General features: G+C 38.7%; 1 protein-coding gene across 3 annotated transcripts in view; it reads right to left on the bottom strand.

The window, feature by feature from the left end:
- Positions 1-22,641, bottom strand: part of LOC131046348 (delta-1-pyrroline-5-carboxylate synthase) — a 163,788-nt gene that overhangs the window by 24,426 nt on the left and 116,721 nt on the right. For 2 of the 3 annotated variants that reach the window (XM_057980073.2, XM_057980074.1), the window contains 3 exons: positions 11,010-11,078; positions 9,083-9,149; positions 8,882-8,952 (listed from right to left, as the gene is read on the bottom strand). In XM_057980073.2, the coding sequence (XP_057836056.1) occupies positions 8,882-8,952; positions 9,083-9,149; positions 11,010-11,078 (207 nt within the window). Of the gene's footprint in view, positions 1-8,881; positions 8,953-9,082; positions 9,150-11,009; positions 11,079-22,641 lie in introns of those variants that run through there. The other variant, XM_059209594.1, reaches the window with a different exon arrangement.

The following is a 22,641-nucleotide window of genomic DNA, read 5'->3' as shown; positions in this document are numbered from 1 at the left end:
ACGTCAGCAAGGGTCCCAAAATGCCTAGTTCGCTCCTGTCCCTCAGGAAGGAACCAGAGCGATTTTTGTTATAGATGATTTTCTTGTCCAGTTTCAATCGATCCCAAGGCATGGATGAATGGAAGGGCGCATTACGAACCCGTTGAATATAACTTTGAAGGTGATAAAGTGAAATGAAGACCACAAGAGCTAGAATCGCTCCTGTCCCTCTCCAAGGGACCAGGGCGATATGATGGTGATATTGCTTCTTATTCAAGTTTAAAACCGTTCCTCCAAGATCAAGACCTTCCAAGATGAGGAACAAGGAGGCAAGGACGTTTCAAGGCATTTCGATCAAGCACAAGGTTACAAAGGTCGCCACGTTGAAGGGATTTGCACTCTAAGACCCAGTTCGCTCCTGTCCCTCAGGAAGGGACCAGAGCGATATTTCCATAAAGGCATGAATTTCAAAAGACAAGCAAGTGTCAAGCTACCAAGAGAATCGAAAGGACGTCATTTTACGCATTGAAGATGATTGCAAGTTGAAGAAAACAAGAACAAGCTCGCAATGTTGAACTTCGCTCCTGTCCCTCAGGAAGGGACCAGAGCGATATTAGGTATGTTGGCCAGCGCATGCAAGAATCACGTAAGGTCGAGGTTTTGCAAGATCGTAGAGGGTCCATGGTATGATTAGAAGGTGATACGCAAAGATTTCGAACGTAAAATGCTCATCAAATTGAACATAGAGACCATATCGCTCCTGTCCTTTGGACAAGGACCAAAGCGATTTCATCAAAAACACTCATACTCCTCCAAAGTCAAGGCAAGGCGAGGATGGACAAGGTAAAAGACGCTATTTGGAAGGCAATAAACGATGAACCAAGGTTAAATGTTACCAACTTGAGCTCAAAATGGAGAAAAGACATGGATCGCTCCTGTCCCTCTCCAAGGGACAAGGGCGATGATCCTTATAACATCCAAACACCTCATGAAAGCAAGTGGGACGTGCGTGGAATGGACAAGCAATGATGTTATTCACCTTACAATGGAAGTTCGAAGATCAAAGATGCGAGATCAACGTGAAAACATGGAGATCGCTCCTGTCCCTCTCCAAGGGACTAGGGCGATGTTAGCCAAAACACATGATATCCTTTGAAAATCACGTTAAGATGAAGACGCACAAGGTTTTAAATGGCATTTGGAAGATGATACAAGGAAAAGTTCATATCAAGATGGAGAATTTCAAGCGAAAACCTTAGGATCGCTCCTGTCCCTCTCCAAGGGACAAGGGCGATGATACATCCAAAGCCACTTATGCGCACATGCAAGGCGATCTAGCTTGAAGGACCCGACAAAATGGTTGATTTGAACGTGGAAATGGAGAAGTTGAACGTGGAAATTGCAAGGATCACGACAAAAATGGTGAATCGCTCCTGTCCCTCTCCAAGGGACCAGGGCGATGAGGTACGCATTTATCATTTTCAAAATTTGGCGCTCAAATGAACATTTTAAATTTACTTTAAATGCTAAGATCGATGAGTTTGAAAATCCTATTTAATTTGCATTTAAAAATGGCGTTTGGCATTTATTAATTATTTTGCCTTGGTTTAAAAATCGAAATTTATTAATTAAAATAAAAGGCATTTAATTAATAATTAATTAATTAATCAAAAAAAAAAATCGAATGGAGCGCTTTAATATGGAGGTCGGCCTTTATTATTTAATTAAAAATCGTTTGAAAATTGTTTTATATCACCAAGTCGGCCTTGATAAATGGAGAGGTGCAAGCGCTTATATATGGAGGGTGAAATCTTCATTTTCACATCATCATTTTACCTATCTCATATGCGATCAAAGGGAGAAGTGCGAATTTGTATCCAAGGAAGTGCGAAATTGTGTTTGAAGAGGTGCGAATATCATCCAAAGGTGGCGCTAATACTTCCAAGGTGGTGCGATATTTGAAGATCTATATTGAGCGAATTTGCCAAGATTTGAAGATCACGTCAAGGACAAAGGTGGCGAAATTAATTTCTTGAGGAGATCACGTTGAAGATCATTTTTACCTCAATTTTGCCTAGGCGAATTTTGTCCTTTTTGCATTCTAGAGTTAGCTCTCTATTGAGGTATGGCGATTTGATTTTATGGTTTTATTTATTCATCGTCATATTTTAAATTTTGAGTTATTTTGAATTTTGAATTTCTAGCTCAATCGTTTTATTTTAGGAAGTGATAACTCAAAGACTTATCATGAAGTTTCCTAAAATTTATCCTCTAATCTATGTTATTTATTGCAAAATCTAGCTTCTCATTATGAAATGTTGTGTAGGTATGGCGACCCCGAAGGCGGGAGCATCCACCAGTCGCTCAGCTCTCATGAAAGAAGATCAGAAGACCGAAGAAGTGGAGACCAAGATCGTGTCGAAGTGGAACAACATTGGAGATACAAACTTGGGGAACTTCAGCACGAAGAAGTTTCGAGAGGTCCCTTACATTGGCAAGCCATCACCTGTCGCCCGGAGAATAATCGAGAGTGGTATCATTAAGGCGGCCGGCTTTCCTCCAGCTGTTCAGTGCCACGAGTTGATGATCGAGTGTGCTCGTCACTATGATCCACAGTCCAGGACGATCGTGTCCAATGAGGGAATCACTTTGGCGTATCTTTCAGAGGAAGCTATAAGTGAAGCTTTCCATCTTCCAGAGCACAGGGACATGATATACAAGAGCATAGAAGGAGCCAGATCAATGTACGAAGATGATCCAGATGCTTGTCTAAGCATTATCAATAAGAACTGGCTACTCAAAAGCCGTCCCCGTCTGAGCAAGGTCCCGAACACACCGCACAGGATTGATTTCCAGGAGGAGTACAGAGATTTAATTACCATGCTCAACCGAGTTACAGGAGCCCCTCATGCCTTCTATTTTGAGAAGTGGATGTTTTACTTTATCCAGGTGATTGTTCAAGGGAAAGGTAGGATACATTGGGCTAGGATGATTAGCCATTGCTTGGACGTACAGTTGAGGAGACTCAAGGCTACTAAGTCCTTCCACATGAGTTCATACGTCATCTATGCCTTGATCAGGAGTGTTGAATACGCAGGACTACCTCACAGAGGAGTGATTGGGAGAGGACCCGGCGAGGTCAGAGCTTGTGATTCCTACGCCTACTTGCATCATCTGCCAGGGAGCAACTATAAGTTGGTTAACGATACTTTCACGATGAACATCACCAGGACGTTGCAAGGTGGAATTCACAACAGATTATCTCAGGATGCCCAGGAATTCATAAAGAGGTACGGTGCTTGGTTCATTCAGTTTCCCAAGTTCACTTATATTAGAGTGCATGGATGTCCTTTACCTCCATACATGTTGCCGAGATATCCGACAGACAGAATTGTGTTACTTGAAGTAACAAGACAGTTGGCAGCATATGTGAAGGCATTCAGACACAGACATCAGAATGGAGTTCCAGTACCTATCATTTTGGGTAATTCAGTTGAGGTATGTCCTAATGCTTTAGCTATGGATGACGCAGAGAAGGAGTTAGCCTTGTATTCTTTTTCATCTTTTGCTTTGAGAGAAAGCTTTGATCCACATGGACATTTAGAGGAGACAGTCGGCAGGAAGTTTAGGCATGAGTACCAGATTGAAGATTATATGATGAACCTCCTAGATGATCTTGAAGTAAAACGGAAAATGCATTCTAGATTGCCTTTGGATTTCATCAGGAAATGCAGGATTTACAGAGTGGCCGACCAAGCTCAGGACAGTGGCAGGCATATCCAGTCTTCCTATGATCGAGAAAGCAAATCAATAGGGTTGGATTGGAATGAGCCCGAGGTCTTGGATTTAGATGCTTTGATGGCACCAGTCTTGTCTTGTACTCGCAGATGGGTAGACGTACAGCATCAGAAGTTGAGAGAACAAGGCATAGCTATGTCTTTCACTTTGGAAGAAAAACCAGCCGAAGGTGGAGCTAGTGTAAGTGAAGGCAATCCTAATCCTAGGAATTCAAGTGAAGGTAACCTTAGATGTGCCAGTGAGGGCAATCTCCATTCAAGAGGTTCGAAGAGGAAGGAGAGACCTGGAAAGAGAGAGTCTTCCAAGAAGAAACAAGAGGCTAACAGAGATCGATCATCCGGTACTTCTTCTAGACCTGAGAAGAGAACAATTCAAGTTGAAGAATCCATGGAGTCGATGGTACAGAACGATAGGCAGGAGGAAGGACAGGCACAGCATGGTGCACCAGATGGATCTCTCCAAGACTATGAGTTAGATGAAGACAAAGAGGACAATGAAATAACATCTCCTCCCAGACAAGAAGAAATAGTGCATAAAGAGATTCAAGTTCAAGAAACCAGATCGATTATCCCAGATTGGTTGAAGGAAAGATTAACCAAGGTGATCGTAGTAGAGGACGAGGACAATGCAATTGATTTAGAGAGCCTTGTTGGACGCTCACATGAAGTAACAGAAAAGAAGACGGCTACCAAGATGTCCAAGATGATTCGAGATGAGACTGGATCCAGAAAACTGCAGATAGCTACACCGGCAGCAGACAAATATGAAGGTGAGATCCTAGCAGAGGAATATGATATACAGACTTTTGAGTTAGGACCATCCACAGCAGAGCAGACTTTAGATGATGCTACCGATTCATTTGAAGCATTGAAAGACAAGCTTAGAGAAGAAATGGAGAAGAATAGAAAGCTTGAGAGAGAGGTCGGTGCATGGAGGACATATTTCAGTCACATCAATGAACCTTTGGGACGTCAGGATCCAGTTAGATCACCAGTGCAAGCATTGCCGCTTCAATCAATCAATGAAGCAGAAAGATTCAGGAACATGGTCCAACGTACAAGTAATTGGATGGATAGATCTCATACAGTGGCTATAGAGTTTGTAACAAGGATGATGAAGATTATTCATCAAGCTATCCAGGTTCTTGAGATGATCCACAATTTGATGATAACAGTAGCTGCATTTGCCCATACCAAGGACGTTATCATTCCTGTCTTGAAAATTATTAGACACACATCAAGGAAGGTCTTAGCACAAGAGAAGATCTTGGATGGAGAACCTCACAGTTTATTCCATTGGTCAACCTTACTCCATATGAAGAGTGTTTTCTTCGAAGACACTAGTACTAGATGTGGCCAAGTTGAGGAGGTGATCAATCCGATCCAGGACAGAGTACTTGAGGTACTTCGTACCATTCTTGGTAGAAGGATCGAGGTCGAGACAGATGTGGATATGCAGGAACTAGAGGATAGAATCAAGATCATCTTTTGCAAGGACGCAAATGTTACAGATGAGCAGTATGATCAGATGTTTGCCACCATGCTCCTGATTGAAAGAACGAAGGAACTTGAACCTTCATGGGACGCAGCTCTTCTAGATGCATTCGATCAGGTCATCCACTTAGAGGAGAGTATGAAGAATCTTCCCGAGATTCCAATCGCAGAAATCGAAGGAATCGTTTCAAGATTCATTGCATATGCTAAGAAAGAGAATTGGAAAGGGAATAAGATTCTAGATGAAAGGTTGTTACAGATGACATGACATCTTATTTCTCATTGGTTTATGTCTCCTAGGTTTTTGTGCCAAATTTAATATTTGGCTATGCATTTAATATTGTTCAGTAAAAAGGAGGCCATTTGTAACAAACCCTAATTAGGGTTTAGGTGTCATGATCTTGACCGTTGATCTACTTTCGATCTGAACCTTTCATTGTAACTGGGGATGCTATTTATACCCCCATTTTTCATTTCATTTGGTAATAGTTAATAGTGTAATAGTCAAGAGTTGATGTAATAGAGAAGAGAGATTAGAGTTAGAAGCAATTTTATTTTGTAGCAAGATTGAGTTTGAAGAGAGAAATTCAAGCAATTGTTGTATATGATGACTTGGAAATCAATAAAATATTGAAGTTATGGTGTTTTGTTGCAACTTTCTTAAGTTATCTTCATGGTTGTTTAACTTACTTGAATCATGCTCAATCAAAGTAGCTTGTTAATTTGAAGGACATAGTGTGAGACTTGATCTTTGGTAGGATTCGTAATCCAAACCACTAGCTTCTTGCTGATTGTAGGGACGCCTTGCGTGGTCGACTGGAAAATACTTTGAATCCCCTAATCTTCAATCATTATTGTGTCTTGGATATGTACCTTCGTGGTAGTGCCCATGACCTTTGATGCATTGAATATCATTTTATTACCTTAGAAGATCGCACTAATTTCAATTGAGTTGTTATCTTATGGCAAAATTGAAGTTGGTTGAATCTTGCCAAGTCTTGTCCATACTAAGTCATTCATAGGGTTAGATTAGATTAGACCTCTTTCAAACCCTACTCTTTTGTTATTTTTAAAAAAAGTTTCTTAGTTTAGTAAAATCTTGAGCTTTCGGAATACGTAAGGCCCCTTGGAGGAAACAGCAAATCACATCATACCGCTAAAAGCTTGTCCACACGTAGAGACCCTACTAAAAGAACCTTGGAGTCTACCTAACTGATCCATTACGCGAATCTTCAGCAGTTAGAGACTATTTTCTCAAGAGAGGATAAGATGGCTATTGGTATTTTATTCTGTGTATGATTGTGTATAAAATACACGTCAACAGGGTCAAAGAAATGGAATAAAGTATCGAATGACACCAAAGCAAGGCTAAAGTGGCTATGGTAAGTTTTAATCAAGCCATTAAGTTAATTCAAAAAACTAAGCAATTTTGTCTGTTGTTGCTTAAAACTAAGAAAGATGGATTAGGAATTTCTACTACGCCTAAGTTTAAATTGGAAAGCCTGGATAAAGTGTTGTTATCTTTTAAGTAATTGTTCCCAAATCCAATGGGATTGCCACTAAGAAGGGAAGTGGGGCAAGAGATTCAACTCCTAAAAAAATCTCCCCTACCTAACATTGGACTGTATTGACATTCGCTACTAGAGCACAACAAGATTAAGAGACAACTTCAATGCCTATTGGATAAGGGATTACATGTCGTAGCACTTCACTTTGTAGATCATCCATAGTGATGATGTGAAAGAAAGATGGTTCTTGGAGAATGTGTATTTAAGTATGGATAGAAATGTATGTAGAATAAAGCAAAAAAACAATAGTGGGCATGGTGGGTTAAAAACTTAAAAGTGTCGAAAACAACAAGGCTTGCAATCAGACAAAATTCAATGCTAGAAAAAGATATAAAGAAGTAATGGGAATCACAACTACTTTGAGACCAACAACCCCCCCAAACATGGCAGACCTCCCAACGTGAATTGAGATTAAGGCAGCTTTTTGACATTTGGGGGATGTAGAAGCTAATTAAGGTTTCAGATGGAATTAGCCTGTATAGATAGACATAAAAGGATTTACCTAGGGACTAATAGACAAAAAAATTTCATTTGGTGGTGTGGTTGTTTATGCATTAATTTGTTTTAGTTTTTTGCTAAGTCCTTTGCCCTCGTGGATTTATTTATCTACTCTTAACTTGTTTTACGTAATAGCACAAACAACATTTTTGTATAGAATGTCCTTTAGTCTAGTTTCCGTGGTAAATACCACTATGCACATCATATTTTATTGTACGGTTAAGGAGGAAAATACTCTAGGGTTATAATCTTAATGAGACAAGTAAATTATATCCAACAAAAGACTACCGATATGCTTATGGTCTGAATTTATACATTGGCTTGATAATAATTAGCATTATGATCCATATTTTAAAGTTTGTAGAAGCTCTCTTGAGCCTTCATGGACACAAGTTACAACCACTCCAATGCCATTGGTGTTAGTTATGGAAAACAATTTTGCAATTATACCAGTGTTCCATGGGGACGCATCCCCCCCCCCTTTTTGGTCGCGTCTCCGAGATGGGGACATCTCCGGGACAGGGGGACGGGGACGCGACGTCCCTCGCTGTCCCGCCACCACCACCCAAGCGCCGTCGGAGACGGGGAGACGTCTCCGCGTCTCCCAGAGCAACATGGAGACACCTCCATGTCTCCTTGGGAGACGTTTGGGCGTCTCCCCGTCCTTCGAGAGACGTGTAGACGTCTCTCAAGGGACGGGGAGATGCCCAAACGTCTCTTGTCACCCCCACATATATGCAATGTTTAAAATTGAAATTTAAAAAAAAAGTGACTTTTTAAGTTTTTTGGGGGTTAAGGGGTAACTCTAATTGGAGTGGGCCAATAGAAAAAAAACACCCGACTCCTTTAGAAAATAATAAAAGTATTTTTGGCCTCGCGGGGCACTGCCCCTTGACCCCGATTTGGGGGCGCTGCCCCCAAACCCCCGTTGAAAAATATAGGGGGAAACTGCGCCAATAGAAGTAGGGAAAATCTAACCTCCGAGTCTGATTAGGATCCATATAACAACACAACTTAGAAATCTTGGTAATTGGTATTTAGATTTAGTATTTCAAATTTCCTATAGTCTCATTTGAAAATGTAATTCTTATACTGTAATACTGTCATACATCTTTTCAAAATTAGTTTTTCAAGTACTATATGTATATGTATAACTATATCAGCACCACCACCCCGCTGCCGTCCCCCCGCCGTCCCCAAACTTAGGCCCTTGGTCCCCCCATCCCGGAAACGCGTCCCCGCGTCCCCCCGTCCCCAACGCCCATGGAACACTAAATTATACAGAAACGCCAATGGAATAACACTTTGTGGCAAGAATATGTACATATACTCTAGACCCACCGATACAGCATGTTCAGAGACAATTGCCAAAATAAGATTTTGTAATGATGCAGCTGCCTTTTTTATTAGCAGCATGTGGGCTTCCAAATTCATTGTGTTACCTATCTATTTACTTGAGCCAAATCATGCATTGTGTGCAAATTAAGATAACAAATGTTTGATTTAAAATTCAAAATTAGTACTAAATAGTTAATAAGAATATACCACCGGGTTGTTAAAAGCCCTTCAACTCCAACAGGTCCACGAGCATGAATTCTACTTGTACTTATTCCAACCTGTGTAAGAAAACACAAACATTGTATTGTTAAAAAGACAATGTGTTCTTGACCAAAATAGAACTTTTTCGTACAATAGTTATAAATGCATGATTATCTATGTTATCAACATCAGACAACTTCTCTATACCTCTGCACCCAGACCAAAGCGAGCTCCATCACAGAAGCGTGTACTTGCATTATGAAACACAGCAGCACTGTCAAAAATTTCCAAAAGTAGCATTAGAGGCATTACCAAATATGAACACTTAAGCATGTTATAGTTTTTTACCATAAATCATACTTGAGACCTGTTCAAAATGATAGATTCCAATCACAGAAAACCAATTTACATAACCTTTGCAGAATTCTGTGTCTAGACATGTCAAGCATTCCTTCAGTAATCATAAATGGGAGACAAAAATGACACCAATATTAGCAGATTTATGGCTTTTCTTTCATCCTCATGGATAGACTTGTACATTTTCAGTAGAAGAAGACAAATAGAAGGACAACTAATTGAAATCAAGTTGTGGACCGTGACACATGTACATGGCAGATAGCTTGATTTCAACTGTTTGAGAAAGAATTAACATAGGCACACTGCGTTTGTGTAAGAGAATGTATCAGATTGATTCAGGAGTCACATGGCTTGAAAAGGTTGCAGACAAAATGTATCAACATATCAATTGCAATCAGTAAATATGAGTTGTTTCGATAGCAAGAATATAAAATCTCTCTACAATACTTCGTGCATGTAAGAGAATGTATCAAATTGAGCCAAGAGTCGCAGATCTCAGAGGTTGAAGCTAAATGGTATTTTTATCTACATAATCCATCCGTACTTGACAAGTATGAATGGCTCTAAATACCAAGCACATATAAGCTATACACAAAATTTGGAGATTATTATCTTTGCTAATAAGAATTTTAGTTTTTCACAATGTACCCTGGGGTGAGAATTGTCTCTCCAACCATTCTGGAAATAGAATTGGAGAATGCCTATGAAATGCCTTCAGGCATTCCTTTGACAAGGGATGCCCAAGAAAAGCCACCCCCATCCCTAATGATACCCCAGAAAAGAGATGGCAGAATGGGGACTCTGCTATTCCCTGATCCACAAGGGACTTTCAACAAAAAGAAAAATTAAAAATTAAAAATGCATGGAAATAAATGCATGTCAAACATGTCCACTTGATTACTGCCTCGCTATATGCCAAAATGGACGCTACTGGAAAGGTAAAAGCCACTGATGTAACATGGACCTATGCAGTTGCTAAGAAACACCATGGTCGATAATATATGAAAGGAAAATTCAACTCAACTCTAGCTAATAACCAATTGATAAGGCACAAGCATTTACAAGTGCTTCAGAACAGGAAAGAAAAAGCAATATCATGCACAGTTCAAATATATTATATAATGGATGTGTTACAGTACAATATTTATTGTATGTTCTGATAGCACTTTTTAACTTGTTAAAGGTCTAATAAATGGTAGCAGTAGGCAGGTAATCAGAAAAATGGCCAGAGAATAGGATAACTTCAGATGAAGTGTTCTTTGCCACCAAGTTTGAAATAAAAGATTCAAAACTTGCAAAGGACTTTTGTATCAAAATGAGCCAGAAGCAGAAGGAAAGCTCTTTGCAAATTCCACTGTGAGCTCAGATCTTATCTTTCCTAGTTTTTATAGGATTCAACTTTCTGTGCAATCATGTTGTTGAGCTGATATAATTCTCATGCTTTGAGACGTGATTTAAAATGCATTTCCTTCTAAATAAAGAAATTATTTTTCATATTGTTGAACATATGTAATTCTCATCTTTTTGGACATAATTTAGAATGCATTAAAGAAGAAAGTATCATCTGCACTCTGACATTTAAGTTATGATAGAAAACAGATAAGAGTGTTTTGATGGGATAGAAAACAAATAGTGTTTTGTGCTTTATCACGTTCCTTTACAAGTTCTTTGATTCTTTTATCTCTGCTAATACCTATATGCTAAACAAGTCAGGTTTATCTACAAATCAAGAAAAGATGACAGTATATTGAATTAAAAATAAAACAAAAGTAAATACCTGTCTACCTGGCGTAAGAAAACATCTGCAACATCACGATCTTCAGTTACTATACAGTCTGTGTGAGCACTGAAAAGAGAAAACCACCATTCAACATGTAAAAACAATACACAAATTATATTTTTTAAAGAATAGATAAAATATCAAAGCTTACTAAATCACCATAAAATGTGCTACATCTGTTAGTCAATTTTTTTTTTGACACAGGAAAAATCTATATTCATAAAGACAAAAGTACGAAGTACAAAAGACCAAACTTAAAGCCAAGAAAAAAGGCCGTTACTCTGAATTCTATTATGGTGTTACTGTAACATTTATGATAGTTAACTATATAATGTTCTATATATTTCATTGCATAAGAAAAAGAGGAATATGGGAAGTAACAAAAACATTATTCTTAGGAAATGAAATCCAGATCGTATTAGCCTAAATGTATACAAAATAAATGACAACAAATTTCAAACTGAAGTCATTGATATGCCACAGTATGTACTATATTTGTCAGTCTACTGTACCTTTATAGTTGATACTTTCGAGTATACCTTTACTGTGCATAAAGGATATTTGGCAGTGAAATGCCATCAATTTACTTGCTGCAATCCAATATTTTAGAGGCAGAAATTTGTATTTTAATCCTTCCCTTCAAGTAATTTATTTAATTACTTATTCTACTTTGCAATATTACAAAGTAAACAGAAATGTAGATTAACAGAACATAGGAATATAATTCACTGCAACATATTCAGAAGATATATCTTTATTACCAATCACCAGATGTGCAGTAAGTATAGTAACATCAGAAAGACATCCCGACTATGAACAACTACATATAAATAATGTACTGGGTTGGTTAAGGCTACCAACCGTTAGTAACTACCAACTCACAAGTAGTCAGGAACTAATCACCTCAAATACAAAACATAACAATTATTTATTTAGCCGAATATAAAAATGTACTTCTGTCAACTACATCAGCCCCCTCAAAAAGAAAGTCATCTTCCAGACAATAGAGACAAAATTGGGAGCTAGACACAACAAAACTAAAGAGAATATTTACTGAGAGGGAGGAGGGTGAGAGGACTTCCCTGGATGTACTGAGGGCATAGGGGTGGATGCTACAGAGTGCTACTATTGAATTCGCAGAAGACATTGGTTGGCCACCAACTCTCACTCTCAAGTCTTCTCTAGCTCCTATTCCTTCTCCAGTAACTTGTCCCACTCAATCTCTCCTAACTATCGATCTCATTCTCCAAGTTAGCTGGCCCATTTTGCAAATTGTATGTCCCTCTCCACCAGCTATCTATCTCTTTTAGACACTATCGCCTCTAACGCTGCAACTCGTGTATGCTCTTGAGTCAATTGCTCCTAAGACTTCCAGATGTGATCAGCCAACTCTCTCCAAGAAGTCTCAACCGGGCAAAGGGCCCAGTCTCTCGATAGTGTGACTTCCTTCATCAAAACCATATGTCTGTGCCAGTAGAGGAAGATGTCTCTAAAGCACATCTCCATGCCATGAAGTGCTCTCAACACTCGGCCATGTCTGCCTCTAACTATTGGTGACCACGGTTGCCAAGCAACCAACATCTAAGGTGTCCACACTCTTGGCAACCCCTAACATGTCTATCTAGTTGTCGATGTTAACCTCAACCTTTGTACTACCTTCTGTTGGAAGTGCAAGTGTGGCTAGAGGTGGTATCACGACTAGCACTAGTAGTTCCACAACTAGTGGTGGTGGGGCTACCACCAATGGGAATATTGGCACTGGTATGGCTGGTGGATGTGGGGCTACCACCAATGGGACTGCCAATAGTGGTACGTATATTGTCAATAATGGGATTGCTGGCAAAAGTGTTACAACCGTGTCTTCATAGGGATGGCCTCCTCCACGTCCTCCTCTAAACATGTCTCTATTGCAAGTGACACCTCCTCTATACCCTCATTTGAAGAAATGAATCTTCCCTTTGCTTCATCTTCTTCCTAGTAGGTTGTGTTACCTCTTCGCCAACTGACTACACTCCCATGTTTGCCCAATAAAACGCTGTAAGCATCAAGTTGGCTAACTGGTTTAAGTCCATCCTACTTGTCTGAGGGCACCTAAGTGTGCATGGCATCAAGTGAAAGACCAATAGCATATTTGGTCATATAAAATGCCTTGTGCTTCAAGCACAAGAACTCCCTGATTCTCTTCGACAACACACTTTCCCAATTGTACACCTTCCCAATGCTCAATCCCATCTTTAGTTCTATCATCCAAACAACAATATCAGATGCCATACTAGCTCCCATGTGTCGACACTTAATTAGATCAAGTATACACCTCCATTCAGTAGTGGCCATGAAATTCTTCTTCAACCCCTTATTACCAATACTCCAAATGATGTCTTGTTCCTCCTTAGTGAGGTTCGATTGACACACTTGCTTTAGGAGGGCTTCCTTATATTGCCATGTCATCTTCCCACTGGGTTTAGCAGTTGAAGCTCCCCTTCAAGGTATCCCAAACACCCTCATGAACTCTGTAGGTCAAAATGATATAGTCACATTGTAGCCCTTGTATTGGTTGACCGAATTGTGAGAATGTTCGTTATATTCTACTACCATAGATCTCAGATATGGCTCTAAATCTCAGGCATTAAAGAAAGAAAATTGAGCGGCTATGTCTACCTACATGTGGCTAAGTGCCACCTTCAGCATATAATTGTCCTTTGTGTCTTGCCACCAAGGGCAACACTCATTGCCACTTAAGCTCTCCTAGGTGATTGTGTTGGCAGTAATGTTGTTATCTCGTGCTGCCTTCCCCAATGCAATGAGGGGTTTGACTAGCATTGGCTTTTTCCCTCTACCTCTACTTGTAGCCATAAATGAATGTTGTATTCTCCACAAAGCACACTCAACCTTAAATAAAACACTCTTAAGAAAGCAATTATGTTAACCGCTTGTAAACTACCAAGAATGCGTAGATTGCAATAGTTGTGTATTCCATACCCTAAGTAGGAGAGGAGTTTTAGGTTGTACAATGTGTTGTTTTGTGCCAAACCAATTAGGTTATATACTAAATTGGATTTGTGTATAAGGAGGTTGTACTTTGAGTGAATATAACTATGAAACCCTTTCTGCACTTTGTCATACATTGTCGAACAAACGTACACTAGTTATACCAAGAGGCCATACAAGAGATGGTTTAGCATGCTGTACAAGAGGTGATTTAGCATGTCATACGATGCCACAAAAAATTGCCATATGGTGCGACAAGGAAATTGTCATAAAATGTCATGTCACTGAGGAGAGTCTGGACACCGAAAACCAAGTCCAAAGGCTACCATACAATATGAGCTATTCTTCTAGACTTTCGTACGATATGAATGTTTGGTCGTATGATAAGAAGTGATTGAGTTTGTATGTTGTGTTGAGCAAGTCGTACGATAAGCTTGTGAGAAATCCGTTGTATGAGGGGGATGTGACAAGGTCATACAATGTGTTGAAGTCATATGCTAGGAAGGAGAATGTGCCGCTAAGAATGGTAAGGTACTTCTATCGCTAAAGGTCGTACGCTGTTCCATTGAGAACAATGAAACCTTCCTGTCATCGAGAGTAAAATATGATGCCACTGAGAATGAAAAAATGTGATGTCATTGAGAATGAAAAATATTGTCACCGAGAATGAAATAATATTGCCAAGAAGATATATAATGTCGTCAAGAATAAGAATATGTCCCCACCTTTAATTTTTTAATTCACCTTTATATTTTCGGCCTTTTTTGTCTCTTTATTTTTCCTTTATACTTTATATTTTTTTAATTCAGCCCCCTTAATAATTTTTATCCTCGTCACTTTAATAAATTAGCCTTTGCACGTAAAATTTCCGACTCTAACATTTTAATGAAAAAAAAAAAAAAAAAATCTCTACTTACTATCATTTTTCCTTTTAGATTTAATTTTTCTTAGCTCTTATTTATTTTTCCATTTTTTCCCCCATCCTCATTTTTTTCTTTTTGTTTTCACTCTCCAACCCTTTGTAAAAAAATTATTTTCCCCTTGGCCCCAATTTTCTATAATTTTTGTATCATGCCTCCATTTACATGTCTTCAATGGCCATTTAGAACATTCTTAGTCACATTAATTACCAATCTATTTAAGATCAAAAAATTTAGCTAGCGCCATATTTTTCTCGATGTTGTGACCATCTAGTAATTTTCCACCTCGTTGTTAGTTCCATATGACATTTTCTCCTTGTATAACTAGAGTTTCGATAGACATGTTCACCACTCGCCACATTCTAGCAAGAGGGTAAGGTAGAGGTGGTGGCAGTAACCCCTTCTCTTTTGCATACAAGATCACCACTTCATTGTATCCATCCCTTTCCACTATTATGGTAGGTGGCGCCATTAACGTTAGTCTCAACCTTGGCACTTCTCCTTCCTCAGCAAACTTGGGCCACTCCTCTTTCTCACTCTCTTCTAGCTCTATATCTACATTGATTTCTATGTCCATTTTGTGGCTTACATACCCAAGTCTTCTAACCAAGGAAGGGTCAGCATAATTTTGGTATCATCACGAAATCTTATTTCAGTTGGCGCTGGTCCACACATACATTTGATTGATTGGGGTTTCGTTATTTGTACTACCACTCCTAATATTTCTACGTTTTCTTCAAGAGGAAACTCACCTATTCGTCCTCCCAGTCTCGGGTCAAAATCCTCTTTGTGCATTTTGAAATCTATCATGTTAATTACTGCTAGTGTCTCCATTCTTTCCAGGTAACTTCAATCCATTGATATTGTCTTTCAGCAAAGTGTTGCTCAAATTCTCCAGTCTGATGGCTCCATTCTAGCAAACTTCTTGGATTTTTAAAGGGACCGAACCATCTTACCTCAAACTTACCCAACTTCATTTCATTGTGACCGTTATATTTCAAAACTAATTGTCTTGGCTGGAAGTTCATTCTCCATAGGTATTTGTCATGCAAATACTTCCTCCGTTGTTACATGTTCTCGGTTGCCTCATGTGCAAGCACTCTTTGTTCGTCTAGTTTGTTCAACTGAAAGAGTCATTTCTTCAAACTCTTTGTGTCCCCGAGTCTATTCTCTACTAATATTCTTAGGGTGGGAACCATATACTCGGTAGGGACAATTGCTTCTTGACCGTACATCAACTAGAAGGGTGTGTGTCGCATAGTTACTTTGTATGTCGTAAGGTAGGCCCGCAATATGGCTCATTGTTTCTCCTCCTAATCAACCTCTTTGATGCCACATTATTTGTGAATGATCAATACTAGTACCTTGGTGAATCATCTTATCCATTTATTCTTGGATATTACGAACTTGATAGGTTGTGAAAGATCTAAAACTCCATCGCCATCAGCCTACTGACACAATTGACAAAATGTACTCCCTGATCACTTGTAATCTAAATTGGAATATCATACCTCATGACAATCTGCTCATAGATGAATCTCGTCATACAACCGTATTGTTCAACAGTACTTGTACCTCGGCCCACTTTGTTAGGTTCTCCATTGCTGCAACTAAGTATCTGCACCAGTGTAGTCGATTGACCTTAAGTCGACTAATGAAGTCTGGTCCCCACCTCTTGAATAGCTCATGAGGTTGCGAAGGGAACAACAGCATATAATCTCGCCTAAGAGGTTTGCCCATTCTCTGACAGGTGTCACATCCTACTACCCACTCTCAAGCGTCGGTGAGCATTGTCGGCCACCACAACCCTACCAATAGAACTTTTCAGGCCATGGAGTCTGATCCCATGTGTCCTCCTGCAAGGCTCTCGTGTGCTTCCTTCAATAACCCTAGTATTTCCTCCTACATAACACATCCGCAAAGAATTTGGTTAGACCCCAATTTATATAATAATCCATTTTTCAATTGGAAAGTTTTTCTCTTCAAAGCTACCTTTCTTCTATCCTAGTGGCATCTCTTTTGGGAGAATGTCTATGGACAAGTACTCTCCATTATCCTTATACCAAGGTGGTAGTGCAAAAATTTAAAATAGGTGACCATCAAGGAAATCCTCATTTACTCCTCAGGTAGTTCTCTCAACTTTATCCTTGAAAGTTGGTCGACTACTACATGGCTTTTCCCTGGTCTAAAATGATGGTGAATGTGAATTCTTGAAGTAACAACAACCATCTACTCACTCACCCCCGGATAATTGGTTTGTTTACTAGATACATAAGGGCTTGATGGTCCAAGTAGAATGTAAATGGTGTAGCCCATAGGTATTCTCTTAATTTTCACACCGAGTACACCATTCCAAGTGCCTCCCTCTCAGTCGTGTTGCAGTTCTTTTCTACCTTTGACAATTACTGACTTGCAAAAATATAGGGTAGTTGGAGTCAGACTTGCGCGAGTGTTGCTCCAATCGCATAATTAGATGCATTCACATGTACATGGAATTCTCAACTCCAACCCGGATACACCAAGATTGGTGAACTTATTAGCCTTGTCTTTAGTTCATTAAAAGCCTTCTTCTAGTCTTCAGTCCATATAAATGGTTGGCATTTCCTTGTCAATATGTCTAGTGGTAAGAAATTTGAGCAAAATTCTTAATAAATCTCCTATAATAACCAACATGCCCAAGAAATGACTTAACCCCCGTGATATTCTCTGATGCTTCCATTTGCACAATCACCCTTAACTTTTTAAGATCCGTCTTTAGTCCAGCCTTACACAGAATGTGGCCTAGTAGCTTACCTTGGGGTACCATAAATTTGCATTTCTTCGGATTGAGTACCAGTAGTGCTCTCTTGTATTGTTCAATACACTCTCTGAGTGATCACTAAAGATTGACCAGTCATCCAAAAATGACTTGAAATTCCCTACGGACATCTTGTCGAAATTGTGTAGGATGATTCTTTGAAATGTCGTTGATGCATTGCATAGACCAAACAACATTCAATTGTATGCATACATGTCATCTTCAACCACGAATGTCGTCTTTAGCTTATCTTCTTTGACCATACTTATTTAATTGTGCCCCAATAACTTGTCCATGAATGAGTACATCTCATGACCAGCCACTTCCTCCAAGATTCAATTCGTGAACGGGATTGGGAATAGATCTTTAATAGTCACCACATTCAAGCTTTGGAAGTCCATACATATTCTAATTTGTTTCATTTCCTTCTTCAGTGAAACCCATTCACTCATCTCCACTTTCAAAATTATGACCGCTTTCCATTGTTCCATGGAGTTTCTTGATGGGGGGCACAAAGACATAGGGACGGGTTTTGAGGACAAGGGGACCAAGGGCCTAAATTTGTGAACGATGAAGGGACAGCAACAAAGCAGTGGTGGCGAGCAGTGCTGATTTAAAAAATAGAGGTGAATTGAAATCTTCAAGGCAAAATCTGCAATTTAACATCTTTGTGAGTGCCCCATGAAAGGCCAACTAGTTTTCAAGAAGTTAAAGGTTGCAATCAATATGTAAGGACATGTGCCATACAGCAAGTGAACCAATGATGTCCTTGGCAAAGGTGGCAAAAGTGGTGGTGCTATGGGGAGACGTTTCCTCCAAGTCCCCAAGTCTCGAAAACATCCCCCTACAGGGGACGCAGGTTCTTTAGGAGGGGATGAGTCCCTGTAGAACGTTGTTGCTTTCAACATCTTCTCAATTTCGTCTTGTACTCTAGCGACATAATTCTGATTCATTGTGTAGGGTCTTTTTCTCAGCAACTGTGCACTAGGTATGAGAGGAATTTTGTGCACACATAGTTCTAGTTTGTCACAAGGTTTGAGTTCGAGTTCAAATTCAGCAACAATAAAATTCGGATAAGATTTGGCAAGGAAAAAATTCAGAAAAAAATTTGAATTAAATTCACCTTAAATTGATTCTTTTAAATATAAATAATAAATTTATAAAAAATTAAATAATATTATATTAAATTTGAATAGATTATAACAAATTTAAAAACATTATAATATAATATGTTTCAAAATTAAATTTAAATATTATTAATAGATAAATAATAAATACATTTAATTTTCTATGTTACAAAATAAATATATTATAATGAAAAACCTAATATAAATATTTTAAAATATTAAATTTTAATATATTGTCTAAAAAACAAAATTAAATAAAAACAACACCTAAAAAATATTAAGACAACTTTTATTTGAAAAAATAAAATTAAATAAAACAAAACCCAAAACTATAACGATATAAAGTTTTATTCGAAAAAACAACAAATTAAAATAAAAACACAACCTAAAACTTAAAAAGGAAATATTAAATATCAAACAAGCAACTCTCCTCAACTTGAAGCATGTAGCATAATTTTTTTTTGTTTTTAGATTAAGTAAAATAAATTCATCACTCAACTCTGCCCATTGCTGCAATCGTCCATGAAGCGCGGAGGACCTCACTAGCTCTTGGCTGCAAAACGAAACTATCAATCAACATAAAATCGGCCTCTCTTGATCTTGGTTGCATTCGGGTGATTTTTCTCCTCCTACATCATTAGCGAGGGGCGCAAGAAATATTAATTTATTATTGGCATCGTTTGACTAAGAAAAACCTCAAAAAAACTTTTTTTTTAAATATATTTTATTTTAAAAAATTATACCCTTTATTCATACAAATATTGGGCAAATTTTATCGATTTTTTTGTCATGTTTTGGAGTTCGCCGAATTTTGAACTTCATGGTCAAAATTTGCCGAACCCTGTGACATAGGTTCTAGTGGTATACCCTTAAGATCCTTGTACATCTAGACAAAAGTGTCTTTATACTCCATGAATAGTTTGAATGTTGTTGCCTTCAGCACTATGCCCTAGTCATCACCGACCATGAAGTCCGCCGAATTTCGAACTTCATGCTCAAAATTTGCCAAACCCTGTGACATAGGTTCTAGTGGTATACCCTTAAGATCCTTGTACATCCAGACAAAAGTGTCTTTATACTCCATGAATAGTTTGAATGTTGTTGCCTTCAACACTATGCCCTAGTCATCACCGACCAAGATTACTCTCGGATTGTATGTCACCCAAGTTTACCTTCTTTACACTCAGCTCCTCGTACTTTATTATCCTGTCTCTTTCAAAATGATGAGACGGCTATCATACACGTGTGCTACTTCCTCCTTGTATTCTTCAATTTCCCCAATCTATAGCATGTTGCATTTGGGGTGAAAAGCTTCAAAATCTTCCATTTTCCAGTGAAACAATCTGTTCAAGGAACTCATCTCTTCTTTATAGCAATTCTCAAGATCAAGCAGCCCCTCATCATTCAGTTCCATGCATTTTCTTTCTTCGTCCATTCCCAACTCTCCATCTTCAAACTCTAACTCAAATGATGTCAAATCTTTGCTCACAACCTAATTCCTCATATCAATGACGTACTTCCTCTCATTGCTCTTGATCAAGAACGTGTTCCACTTCCAATTGTGGTACACCTCTGTAGCAATCAACCATACTCTCTTGAGCAATGCCTTGTATGCCTTCTTCTACAATGGAATGACTACAAAGTCCATGAGGAATTGTTGTGTCCCGATCATCACCTTCTATGTCATCGACATTCCCAATGGTTTGATATAGTTCTTATCAACACCCACCAATTGGAATGTCAACAACCAAAGGGTTGGTTTTCCAAGGCATTTCTAAGTGTCTTCTAGCAACACGTTGACTCCTAAGCCTCCATTCCCACTAGTGTTTGCCAAGTTCTTCCCCATTATTTCCATCTCCACAATGGTCAGCTTTCTCCCAACGCTCATCATCAGTAGCATGGGATCAGTAGTTTGTTTGCCTTCGCATGGTGGTTCCACTATCGAGTCTTCTTGTGGCTTGCATTGATTATCACCGACTATTGGTGAATGTTACTTTCAGTTGAGGTATAGCTTGTAGGAGGTTTGTCACTTTTACAAGTATTGTTGTTGCAACATCTATTGTATTGTTCTCTGACTTTGACCACAACGACATACTTGCAGCCTCATTGGAGGTCCTTTCATTTGCCATCGCCCATTCTATGTTGGCTTTGGCCTCTCGAAGTCTTTCCTTCTCTGTACGAGGATCAAGATATACTGCCTTCTTTGATTGTAATCTAGTGATCGTCGAAACCTCCTCATTTAGATCCTCCACTACTAGCATATTAATTCCTCTCTACTTTGGGCAGTCAATGTCTTTGTGATTCCGAACCACACCATTTGCACAACATTACCAAATTGTTTTGACCAATTTGACATTCTCAAGCAAGGTGACCCCATTTGTTACACCTGCAACACTGGATCATTGGTTTTCCTTTGGCATCACATTGTATTTTGCTTCTCCCACTATTGTTATTGTTGTACCGTTTATTGTTTCCTCGCCTATTACAATTCCTGCCAAGTGATGCATTAGAATTGTTTGGTGGTTTTGGAGGTGTGATTAGTGGGGTTGATTGTTCCCCTGAGTAAAGAACAGTTGTGCTTCTTGTCTTTAGGTTGTAGGGACATTCCTTGATGGAATGCCTCAATACGTGACAGATGTCGCATAATAGTTTCTTTAAGCAATTTGTTTTTATATGACATACTTTATAGTCGATACACCATAGTTCTTTGTTTTCCTTGGTACTATCTTTCTCAACCTTTAGTTCATCATACACATCATGTATCGTCATAAGGTTTGGACAGTCTTTTCTTTTTTGCAACTGCCATAGTTCAACTAATAGGACTTAGAGAGTACTTGGTAAGCCCAAATTTTTTGACTTAGCAAAAACTTGCCAAAAACTAGACAACTTAAAAAGTACTAAAATTTCTTATAAAAAACACTTTTTTTTTTTTGCAAAATTCAATTACAAAATGTATCAAATTAGTCTAAAAACCATGAGAAAGTGTTTTCTATTAAATTTGATTGTTCAATACACATGGATTACAAAATGGTATCATCATCTGAAGCCGAATAGTGGAATTAGATACAATAGCTAGCCTATAACTAATAACTATTATGAATTTATGATTGTATTTGATAATCATCATCATAAATTTCACATCTAGGCAACTTAGACATTACTAGTTTTTATATCTTCCTCTTCCACGCGCTAGAGAAATAATGGGAAGTAGAGGGTATGGTCCTCGCACTCAATTCTAGCTCCCTCCTTAGTGTAGAAGATTGTGCTTGTGGCTCCACCATGTGGGTAGGTGGCAGTGGCTCCTCCACCATAAAAATGTCATCCAATCCAATCTCCCCTACTTATGCTGCAGCCACATCCTCCATAGCTTGCCTCTCAAAATCAGAATATCATCCTCTGTAAATAAGGGGTCCTCATCATCCTGCCCAATCCAATCAATGTAGGGATCAATGTCATCCAAATCAATGAGTTTGTCAAGTTGGTCCTGCACCTTTCTTGTGCGAAGCAAAAGGTTATATTGCACAAAAACAAGATCATTGAGACATTTTTGAATCAACTTATTACGCTTCTTCGTGTGGATGTCATCAAACAAACTCCAGCTGCGCTCACATCCAGAAGCACTACAAGGTTCAGACAAAATTCGGAAGGCCAGCTTTTGCAAATTTGGGGTATTTCCAACAAAATCTTCCCACCAAGAACCTACAAATAAGATATTCAATTTTTTGAAAATAAACTAGATTCTATTACTAATTGTAATTCACAACTTGCAAAATATAAGGCTTAACTTTTTCTTACTT

Source organism: Cryptomeria japonica, chromosome 8 (assembly GCF_030272615.1).
Source record: "Cryptomeria japonica chromosome 8, Sugi_1.0, whole genome shotgun sequence".
NCBI classification, from domain to species: Eukaryota; Viridiplantae; Streptophyta; class Pinopsida; order Cupressales; family Cupressaceae; genus Cryptomeria; species Cryptomeria japonica.
Note: the sequence above shows the minus strand (reverse complement) of the source record. Positions and strands in the feature narration are given on the sequence as shown.